This window comes from Fulmarus glacialis, unplaced genomic scaffold (assembly GCF_000690835.1).
Source record: "Fulmarus glacialis isolate BGI_N327 unplaced genomic scaffold, ASM69083v1 scaffold41328, whole genome shotgun sequence".
NCBI lineage: Eukaryota > Metazoa > Chordata > Aves > Procellariiformes > Procellariidae > Fulmarus > Fulmarus glacialis.
The window spans coordinates 2,992-14,446 of record NW_009227060.1 but is presented as its reverse complement, the minus strand read 5'-3'; the positions used below and the strand labels follow the sequence as shown (position 1 = coordinate 14,446).

The 11,455-nt window shown below is 39.5% G+C and overlaps 1 protein-coding gene across 1 annotated transcript in view; it reads left to right on the top strand.

Annotated features, from left to right (window-relative positions):
• Positions 1-469: 469 nt before the first annotated feature.
• The window catches only part of PSMC6 (proteasome (prosome, macropain) 26S subunit, ATPase, 6), a gene marked incomplete at its 5' end in the record, with an annotated part of 12,119 nt that continues 1,133 nt past the window's right edge, over positions 470-11,455 (top strand). The window contains 12 exons of the mRNA XM_009583026.1: positions 470-549; positions 909-948; positions 1,157-1,209; positions 4,945-5,012; positions 5,453-5,567; positions 6,521-6,608; positions 6,798-6,859; positions 6,950-7,073; positions 7,435-7,496; positions 8,546-8,666; positions 8,757-8,837; positions 10,854-10,925. Of these exons, the coding sequence (XP_009581321.1) occupies positions 470-549; positions 909-948; positions 1,157-1,209; positions 4,945-5,012; positions 5,453-5,567; positions 6,521-6,608; positions 6,798-6,859; positions 6,950-7,073; positions 7,435-7,496; positions 8,546-8,666; positions 8,757-8,837; positions 10,854-10,925 (966 nt within the window). The remainder of the gene's footprint in view (positions 550-908; positions 949-1,156; positions 1,210-4,944; positions 5,013-5,452; positions 5,568-6,520; positions 6,609-6,797; positions 6,860-6,949; positions 7,074-7,434; positions 7,497-8,545; positions 8,667-8,756; positions 8,838-10,853; positions 10,926-11,455) is intronic.

Genomic DNA, 11,455 nt, shown 5'->3' with positions numbered 1-11,455 from the left:
GCCCCGCGCCCTGGGGACCCCCCTTGCGTTGGGGTGGGCGGGAGGGTCAGGCCCTGCCGCCTCCAGGTCGAGCCGGGCCGTTCTCTTTCCTCAGCCTTTTCCCCCGTAAGGTTTTTCTGTCAGCCTTTTATTTTCTTGTTTCTCTGTTACATCGTTCTGGCAGTAGCATGTCCCCCCGAACAAATGTCAATGCAAAGGCACGGATGCCTTTGAATTTGAGATTTTTAAATTCTGGATTGGGTTTTTAGACGCCTTCTGCAGAGTGTTTTCACTAATAAGAGAGGGTGTGCAGGCCCTGGAGTTGCTGAGCACGGGCTCCGCTGTGCTTGCAGGAGGATGAGTTACTGGGTGTGCAGATCTCCCACAGTCTAGCTCTACCTGCTGCTTTTCTGCTGTAAAGGGCCTGGTCCTGAGTTACTATTGGATTGAATGTTAGCAAAATCCTGTGTTTGTTTCTTTCCTCTTCTAGTAAGGGAACAGCTGAAAGAGCTCACCAAGCAATATGAAAAATCAGAAAATGATCTCAAGGCCTTGCAGAGTGTCGGGCAGGTACGTAAGAGAAACGAACTCATAGCAGCCTGTGCTAGTTGTTGACAGTGGACTTGCCTGGAAGTAGCACTTAAGTCCATTTTTGGTATCGAGAAAGAGTAAGTGGGAATGGTACAGCTAACAGAAACAGGGGCCTTACCATCAGGAACAGACACACCAAGTGTATGGGGTAGAGAGGTTTTCTGTGTTTGTCTTTGTTGACGGAGATGCGTTAAAGAAATAAAAGTGCTGGCAAACAGCATGAAGCAGGAGAAAGAATTTCAAAGGTGACAGTCATCTTCCATGTCCTGAAACGTGTTAAATGTTGTTTTGCAATGGTAATTTATCTGTTGGCTAATACTGCATTTATTCTTTTGCAGATTGTTGGTGAGGTTCTTAAACAGCTAACAGAAGAGAAATGTAAGTACACTGGACTGTTACATTCTCTAAAATCTTGAAAATAAGCTTTTGTAGTTAAAATCTGGCTAAAGATTTGGAGGAGTAAAGAATTAGAGTATCAGTGATTGAGTATTAACAGAAGAATATCATATACTGCATAGTTCAGAAGCATAATTCAGAGCAGTGAATCAAGTAAATTTGATTTTTTTCTTTGATCTTCTCTCTCCAGTCATTGTGAAGGCAACAAATGGACCAAGATATGTGGTTGGCTGTCGTCGTCAGGTAGCTGATCTATGTGAACATTCATTAAAAGTTTGCTTTGGTCTTGAATATTAGTATTGCCTTTTGATAAACTGGGTTCTCAATGGGATTAAGTATTTTCTTCTTTAAGATGTATATGGCTATTTTATACTGGTATCCACTTGCCCTCTCCCTTCGTAGCTGGTAGTAGTGTAACTTCCTAGTAAAGACATAGCAGTCCAAAACATTCCTGGAACCTTTTATTCTGTTCATTGAGTTGAAGCTCTGTCTTTCTGCCTGATTTTGAACTCTATGAAGATTAATCAACTGTGTAAAGTCTCCTTGCGATGTTGTGAACACGGCATATGACCATTACTGTCACAGTGCTGAGCTTTAGATTTAATGTTATATAGCTATGTATCTTCATGTATTTTTTTCTAATGTTTTTACACTGCTCTTCAGGAAATAATTATGGTAGGTAAGGCCCCTGTTCTAAATGCTCTGAGGGATTTTTATCTGTCCTTAATGATCTTAAAAAAAGCCTTGTCATTTCTAGTCTATGAGACAACAGCTTTTTTACCTACACTAAATTCTGTATAAATTAGACATTTCAATACAGAACCTTCCTTACAGCATAATCCATCTTCTGCTATAGTTAGCAAGGACCACTTAGAGGTGCTCTTTGCTTTTTATTTTTATACAAAAGTACAAGGGATGTAGTGCAGACATGGTTTAAAAACTGCTTGTTGGTTAATTGAGCACTGAATGTGACCCACTTACAGTAATTAAAACCCATAGATCGGCTATCGTAGATCGGCTATTCCTTACCAAAGCTGCCTATTAAGTAGGAATGACAATACTTAGTGAAAGTGTTCTGCAACTGCAGAGCCGTTGGGGGAGCAAAAGTGAATCTCTAGTTAGATTTTATTACACTTATCCCTGGCTTTGAAAAATGGAAGGAAAGAAGAATGTTTACGAAATTTGAGACTGTAAGGTATCTCTGAACAGAGAATAGTGACCCCAGGGAAGGGTCACGTATCCTGAGAAGGCGGCAGCATTTTACTTAGTTATTTTAATGCACAAATAAGGTTAAGATCTTTTAGCAGCTGTGACCTCTCAGTGCATCTTGAACTGATTCTTTTATGGCAGAGAAAGGTAACTGCAGTTGAGCTTTTAACACATCACAATTGTAGCATGTTCTCTTGTATTACAGAAATTGTGAAAAATAAAAATTTCTTCAATAAAAGGAGCACAGGTGATGCTGTTGATGTTAAAGGTGGCTTTTTTTTCTCTTTCTGAAGAGAAACAGATGCTCATTGCAGAATTTTGAACTCTTACTGATTCAATGTGAAGAAAGAAAATGTGTTTGCAAGACTAATATGCAAATGTTTTTCAGTACCCAGAATCTCTGGATTAGCTTAAGGTTTATACGTGGAAGTTAAATTGAAGAGCAGTGTAATAGAACTCCAATATACAAAAGTTAACCAGCTCTGTTCAGATGATTCATCCATAATGGTGTTGTGGTGGCTGTCGGAGCTGAGAGGCCACAAGCAAATGCAGAGCGGGGAGCCTGCTGTACTCTGAAGAATTTAAAAAGAGGGGCGGAGGGGGCGTTTCTAGCTGTCAGAGGAATTCCTGGTGAAGGCCCGCAATTAACAATACTTAGCAGTAAGCAGTGAACAAAACTTATGTAGTAAATATTTTCCTATGGTATTGACTCTGTCAATGGATTGTATATTTTTCAGTAAGGATGGACCTTTTCTCCTCCTTTTAGAGACAAACTATTTGAGAAATGTGGATACCAGTGTGTTATTTCATGCAGTGTGTATACAGATATCCTTGACTTTCCTCGAGCATACCGATTGCTTGCATAAAACATCTGCAAGAATTGTTAGTATTGGAATGCTCTTTAAATATGTAATTTTAAGCTTCATCCCTTTCAAGATGTTATGGTGCAAACTCGCTATTTTCTTTCACCAGAATGGACAAAATATTTTTCTGGAACATAAGGATACTTAATTCCTCTTAGGGGGATGTGAGGTAGTCTTGAGGTTCTGTGTTGAAACAGAGATAAATGCTAAGGAATAGGGTGTGCTTGGATGAGCCTGGCATTCCAGCATGTACTTTCAAGTTTATTCTTTGGTAAAAACACTCTTTGATCTTAAAAGATCCTTGATTTGATACCAGAGACTAAAAAAACATATCCATGATTGTTTTCAAAATGTCAAAATATCAAGGCAAATAATTTCCCATGGAGAGTTTCGCAGACTAGAAGAACTAGTTTTTGATCAAAGTCCTTGTGGCTGTGCTGTGCTGCTGAGGAAGGGGAGCGAAGCTGTTTAAATTGAGAGAAAATTACTTCCCCATCTAAAGTTCATTTCCTAAGGAATTCAAGGTCAAGTGGTTTCTCTTTGATTTCTTCCCACTGCAGAATAACTTAAATCTATTGGGCAATGTTGAATCTGATAGAATTTCAAGCTTTTACAGGTTTCTTAAGATTAGGCAGCTAGATAAAGGTCTTGTTAGTGACCCCAGTAAGGGAGGAGTGACAGCTTGATCCTGAACACTACTAGAGACTGAAGAGCCCATGTGGGCAAGGACTCTCATAGATTCCTTGGGGGATCTTATGAATTCCCCCAGTGGTGGCGACAGGAAGCTTCAGGCAGTACTTGCAAACAGTTGTCGAGGTCCCTGTTGTTCAGATGCCGTGTCGGTAAAGCTCAGACTAAATAGGTTTTATGTTCTTCACATGTGGATTGAGTACCTTTTTTTTTAAAAAAAAAAAAAAAAAAGAGAAGAAATTAGGTAATCTCTATGATGGTAGTTGAAGGTTGTGTTGTGTGAGAGGTGAGACTGCTCTCCTAGACCAGGTTTCTTAAAAACAAGGTGAGAAATGCAAGTTAGTTGTTTTAATCCCAGCAGAATTTAACAGGGTGTACTGGAATAGGACTGCTAACGTGTTTAAAAATCTCATAAAAATGGAGTAAGCAGACAAAAACTTCTGAGGCGGATGAGTAGGGCATCTGAAGTAAATGATAGCAAAAGAATAACAACTGGGATGGCTGACTTTGAAGATGGGATATAACTGGATATGTGAAAATGTGCAAATGATGGAAGGCTTGGAGAAAATACGTTAGGAACATCTATTCACCCTTTCTGTCAGTCTAGAAATGAGAAAGTCATTGAGTAGAAGGGTGGCAAGTTCGGACTCAAATGGGCAGGCTGTTCCGTGTGTCCTTAAAGGAGGATTGCTTACTTCTTCTGAAACAGCTGGTTCTGCCCTGTGTTGAGCAGAGGGGAGGATTAGATCTCTCACTAATCCAGTCAGATTGACAGCAGTAAAAAAAAAAAAAAAAAATTACAAACTAGAAAATAGTATTTATTTTCAAAAGTGGTAGAGGTAAGTTAACGACTTGCTGTTCAAGATCTATTTCAACGTTAATAAAAATTCTTCCTGTGGTCTGGTTTAGCTTTGCTGGTGTCCAGTTGTGACAATCAACAGGTTCATTGGTCTAGGCCAGCTCCAGGATCGCTTCTCCCACAGATAATGTTCCCATGAAACAGTGGGCCAGCTTTTTCCCAGTTTAAGCATTCCCAAAAATGGTGGTGACGGGGACACAGTGTTTACTAAATGAGCTGCTTGGCATGTAGCTCAGTACCCTTGTTTTCTTCTTGTGTGTGATTGAGCAAAGAGTGCAAGCTACAGTAAACATCTTGGCTAAAACCAGACATTGTTTTGGAGTGTGGTTCTAATAGAAATACCTTCTTTGTGACTAGCTTGACAAAAGTAAGCTGAAGCCGGGGACAAGAGTTGCTCTGGATATGACCACTCTGACTATTATGAGGTAGGTTTCTGCTCTACAGCTGCTCTTCTGCTCATCATGCAAAGGGGGAAAAATAGTGAGCTCAGTAGGTTACACAAAGGTTTGAGTAATCAGTTCTTTAATGTTTTGTGAATGTTTTCTGCAAAGCAGGGCTTCAGTAAGGACAGTTACTTTGAGGGAAGGCTTACGTGTCTATTATTATTATATATGGTTTAAAAAGAAATTGATTGTTCTTTAAAAAATAATTCATTTACAACTCAGCATTTTCAGCATTTTTTTAAGCTTTTGTTTGTTTGGTTTAAAACTTGAAAAAGTTTGCTAGGTTTGGGGTTTACTCTGTGTTTTCAACAAACATTATCAAGATGGGAGAAGAAATAATTTTCATAGTTGCTGTAAAATTTATTGCAATAATGTTATAAATGTGTCTGCACAATGAAAAATGTCTACTCTCTCTTTTCCAGATATTTGCCAAGGGAGGTGGATCCACTGGTTTATAATATGTCTCATGAAGATCCAGGGGATGTTTCATATTCTGAGATTGGAGGGTTGTCGGAACAAATCAGAGAGCTGCGAGAGGTATCCAGTATCTCAAAAACACTTATCAAATTGTGGGATGTGTTCTGAGTGAAGTTTTTCAGTGCAAAAATATCTTATTGATGTTTGTCCTAAACTGTCATGAGACAGGCTGTTAAAGGATCCTATCAGATGAGTGATTTCCATGTTTCATTAACTTAGACTACATATTCCTGTACTAGAAGATAACTTCTGAAGCGTTGTTTAAATGTTTTCCAGCTTTGTAATTGTCTTTGTGGCAAACAGCAGTGTGATTGCGGGGTGCTGGTGCACTCATACTGAAGTAATCCTGTTAGCTTGGGCATCAGTGCTGCAGGCTGTGCAAGCCTGCCCAGGAATGCGGGTGTTTGAAGACGAGCTCGTGCTGCTGTCAGCCAACTGACTGTAACAGAGATTGTTTATGTGCTGTGCACACGCCTTGCAGTAGTAGAGAAAGATTATTCTAAACACCAAAGCCCAATTCTCAAACTGGCTTATAACTTATCTCTACTGCTACAGAAGCTTGGAATGAGATTAAACTGAAGAAAATCCCCTAAATAAGAGGGTTTGAAGGATCCAAGACCCTTTAGGCTAAGGGATTGCCATAAAGTCAGGTGGGAGGGCATAGTTAGGATTGACAGCCAACAAACCAAACTTGAATTTTGCACAAAAACTGCTAGAATCGCTCTGAGTAGTGGTATTACGACAATGGCAAAACATGGTTTGAGCAAAGAGCATCAAGAAAAACAAGCCATTGTGGAGCTGAAGTCTGAATGACAAGGACAGGATTGTGGATCAATCTGTTAGATCAGTCTGACATTTTCTTACTTACCTGTTTCTCATACAAAATATGCTGGACAGATAAATAATAATACAGGTATCTGGAAAACAGACTGGCAAGTGTACCATTAGCTTCCTGGGATTGCTGATCTATTTTAAAACTCAGACAGAGTCTCTGTTTATCTGTCTCTTCACAGGTAATAGAATTGCCACTTACAAACCCGGAATTATTCCAGCGTGTGGGAATTATACCTCCAAAAGGCTGCTTGCTCTACGGCCCCCCTGGTGAGTCTTATGAAAGGGTAATGAAGGCTTAGTTGTCACACTCAAACTGTGGCAATAGCCTTGTTTGTTCTCTCTTTTTTTCCCCTTTTTTCCCCCCTTCCTTCCTTCTCCTTCCTTTTTTTTTTCCCAAGTCGCTAGCATGCAATGTTCGGTTACTAGTTAAACAGCTTCAATCTCTTGTCTGTCCAGGTACAGGGAAAACACTTTTGGCCAGAGCTGTTGCTAGCCAGCTTGACTGCAACTTCCTAAAGGTAGTGGAACTTTACTCTTGCACTCACGCACATGCACACATGCTTAATCTGTTTGCACTCCAGTATCTTCACTCGTGTGTCTTTCAAAAGGTGGTGTCGAGTTCGATAGTGGACAAGTACATTGGTGAAAGTGCTCGACTGATCAGAGAGATGTTCAATTATGCCAGAGATCATCAGCCATGTATCATTTTCATGGATGAGATAGATGCTATTGGTAAGAAAAATGGCCTGGAGGATGGCTAGCGTCTCCTTTTAACACTGAAATTAGCTATAAAGCTACAGTCTGTTTTCTCAAAAGAGAGTGTGCATGCATGTTTGTTCAGAAGAAACATAATGGGACAAGTGGTTCAGCTTCCTCCTGGAGCTATTACAGCTAGCTTAGAACCATACCTGTTCACATCTGGCTCGGATATTTTTTAGTATATGAAAAAGCATTTTAAAATGTGTGCATTTAACTCTTTAAATACCACCCCTACTTCCCCGCAGTTTAAAAGGGATACCTAATTGCCTTCAGACTTAGTATTATATGGAGGCAAAAATAAAGTGCGATAACTTACAAGTTTGGTATGCTGCAGGTGGTCGTCGTTTTTCTGAAGGCACCTCAGCTGATAGAGAAATTCAGAGGACTCTGATGGAGGTGAGTGTCTAATCCCTGACTACCTACTGTACAGTCCACATTAAATAATAATACAGATGTGAATTGTTACGCTGTGATCCGGCTTGTTAGAACTTTTTCTGAGTTAATAATCTTAAGCTAAAAGTGAACTAGATGCTGCTTTTGCAAAAGACAGCTGCACATCTGGATAACTCAGCTATGTATTCAACTTAGAGACTAATTGAAAGAATCCTTAAAATTGCTAGAATTATTTGGGATATTTTCTCTCCTTACTGTGACTTGACTTTGCTGCTGCTTACTGCATCTTCTTTGAAGGTTCGGAGGGCTTCCTCCTCCTTAAAGAGGGGAAAGCGGAGCTTGTCGCTTTTAGTCCCAAAGACACTTACTCTTTAACATTTTAGAACTATTACAGTTTGATTTTCAAAACTAGGAGAAGTAGTTGTATTTCTTTGTTTCTATACTAATTGCTCTGGTAAACTGGGTTGTGTGAAGAGAATTTTAAAACCACTAGTGACAATTAAGAATTCTGAAGCTAATGGGAAACTTCATTGGCCTATGTTTGCAAACAGTTTGCCCGGTTCAAAAGAATGTGTCTGACTTGCATAAAGAATTAAATCACTGTGATCAAAGAGCAAGGACTTTGAATCTTCACAATGAAATGTCTTCGTATGTGTATATTAGTATTCTAGAGGCTCCAAGTCTAATTTGAATGTCCTGGACCTAGTGCAATACAATCAAAATGTGTCAGCTAACCATTGGCTCCTTTAGTACTTGCACCGTTTTCATTGCCTTATTGTTTTAGCCAAGTCTTTCACGTTTGAGCTCTGCTTTGCTCAGATTCTTTTTCTCTGGGCAAAGCATTTTCAGTGTCTCTCTTAGGTTCTCCTTTATTGCTTATAGAACATGCAGGGAGCTGTGGCCTTCCATTAGAAGGCTTGTAGCGTTTTTTTTTCTGATTCATCTGTACCGCTTTTGTATCTTGGTGAAAATACTTATGCAGAAAATAAGTACAATAGATCATGCTAGGAGGGTTTTGGCTTGTTTAAAAACAAACTTCTGTTTTCTATTAGTTATTGAATCAGATGGATGGATTCGATACTCTGCACAGAGTTAAAATGATCATGGCTACTAACAGACCAGACACGCTGGATCCTGCACTTCTGCGGCCTGGCAGACTGGATAGAAAAATCCGTGAGTTACTACTTCAGAGTGGCTGGAAGGAGGATATTATCCATATGAATTGTGGTTTTCTGATTTTATTAAAGCTGTAATTCTTTCTAGATATTGATCTACCAAATGAACAAGCCAGATTAGACATTTTGAAGATTCATGCAGGTCCTATCACTAAACATGGTGAAATAGGTAAGTAGGAAGCTACCTGGATATCCTTCCTACTTCTGTTTGTAAAAACGTGAAGAGGGTGAGTTGTTAGGATGACTCTGCCCTTGTAATTCCTTCCCTTACACTGGCCACTCAACTTCCCCTCTCTTGGAATTCTACTTTTTTTTTTTTTTTTAATGCATCCTGATTGAATTGTTGCTAAGTCTTCTTTGCAAAGGAGAACTGAATATAAACCTTTGGAGCACAGTTGTAAACTGGAAAATAATACTCTCATCAGGTAGTTTCCTGTTTCTAAAGGAATAGCTTAATGCAAGTAAACAGCATTTTCATTACCCCCGCCAAGAAAGAAAAATTGTTACTGCAGAAGTCTGAAAACAATGAAGAATCTTTAAAAGTCGTGGAGAAACTTACTCTGGAGTTCAGAGATGCCATAATGAAAACCTTTTTGTCTGAAACAAAGCTTGTCTTTAGTTAGTGGTGTAGAGAGCTCTCTCCAGAGCGTAAGGAGTGGAAGTATCTGTGAGATAAAATGGGGAAGGTTTATTTAATGACTGTGTTACTAAGCTGACCAGAGTCTTAGTTTCACAGTGACACTTCAGAGCTTTCCTCAGGGAAACTAATTGTGATTTGCCTTTAAAACGACGTTGGCTGCCTTTTATTTCAGTAAGGCCCCACAGACCCTGCCTGCTTGTTCCCAGCCCTGTGCAACCTGCTACTCCCGCCTCTTTGCTGACAGGAGCTATTCATGCAGCCAGGCAGCGTGATCTGGATAGTGGAACTGATCTCGTTCACCATCTGGCTGCGTAAACAGCTGCAGCTCAATAGAGGGGGTGGCTCGGGAGCGGGAATGAGCTGGGGGAGGGCGAGAGGGATGAGGATTGCCTTTCTTAGTAGCAGTATTGGCTTAAACATGCATGCGACTATAGTCTAAGATAGAGAAGAAGCTCCAAAGCAAATCACGAACCTGAGGTAAAGTACTTCATCCTTTTTCTTGTACCTTTGGGCACTGGAGTGGAAGCAGGGTAGGATCATTCCTTCACCCCATTTAGGAAGGTGAGCTGTCAGATGGGTAGTAGCTAAATTTCTGAACGTGATACGGGACTGTGATGCTCAGCTTTGAGATCCTGAAAAGAGGTCCAGAACTTATCATCAAGGTGGGGTTGAATTGCATTAAAATCCTAAGAAAATGACCTGTTCCAGGTTCCAGCATGAGATTCTCCTGCTCTAGTACTAGAGTCTACTGAAGACTCTAAACTTACCAAAGCTTAGTCCCCTTGCTTAATTTTTTTGATTTTCCAATTATGGGGAGACTTGTTTATAGCACATTGTGCTACATGGAATTAAAATAAAGTTGAAGAATTTCTAATCTCTAGGGTTTTTTTGATTCTTAAGATAAAAACTTTCAGTTCAGATGTTTTGAATTTCATATAGAAGGTAAACTGTTGTGAAAAGTTTTGTGAAAAGTTTTGCAAAATGTTGATAATTTTTTTTAATAAGCAGCCTTGCAAAAATCAGAACTTGCTGGAGGCTCAACAGACACAGTGCTTTAGAAATTGATTCTAGAAACTATAACCGTAGCCACTTTTTTAGTAAATATATGTGCATAAAATATCAGGATTAATATATCAAGATATTAAATGCCTTCAATAGATGCAGTTGTTATAAGCGTAAAGGGAGTGAGTTATGATCACTTGGAGATTAGTTTTCCAGGTTTTTACGTCATTTAAGTGATGATAAGAACATTGCCTTGATGTAGCTTTTCTTGCATTTCATGTTGATGCTTATGACCACAAATTAGTAATTTTGGCATTTAATTATATAATATGAGCTTTTGGCTGCAATACATTTCTGCTTTAATGAAAGGGGTAATATAGCTGATTATTTTGGTTAATTTAATTTATAAGTCTAGTGGACAGCTATCTATTTGCACCGAAATCAAAGTAAAGTGTGTCTTTGTTAGCTGGATATGTATTTCGTTGGCATCCGTAACAGGAAGTGTGAATTTATTTCTAATTGGCATTCATGTTTTATGAATAGATTATGAAGCAATTGTGAAGCTTTCAGATGGCTTTAATGGAGCAGACTTGAGAAATGTCTGTACTGAAGCAGGTATTTTCTTAATTCTTAATTTTGATGTGCTAAGTCTTGGTTAACGCTAAACTTTTGAGCTGTTTCTCCGATACTTCTGTCAACGGATTAAAATCAGGAGGTCAAAAATGTTCTGCTGGAACACAGCGCGTGTTCACTGGTGCTCACTTTTTGTATTCCTTTCTTAAGGGCTAGATAGCTTTTACTCAATGGAAATGTTAGTACCTGGACAGTAGCAAAATGCCAAAACAGTTACATATTACACAGCATGTCACGCGTGTCTGGACTGTTAAGCGTAAGCAGCAGCATGGTGATATGCCCTGAAGCTTCGATGGAACAACTTGAACAAAATCTCTTTTCTTTCTTCCAAGTTCCCTTATGACCTATACAGTCACGCAGAACTTGATTCTTTACATCCTCCCTCTAACGTTACCGGCCAGTCTCTTACCAGGTCTGCAGATGAACCAGCTAGGCGTACAAACAGTCCAGCTGATATGTGCAGATCTGCTGCCAGTTAGGAGCAGTAGCACTGCGTTCATGTGACATTGCGC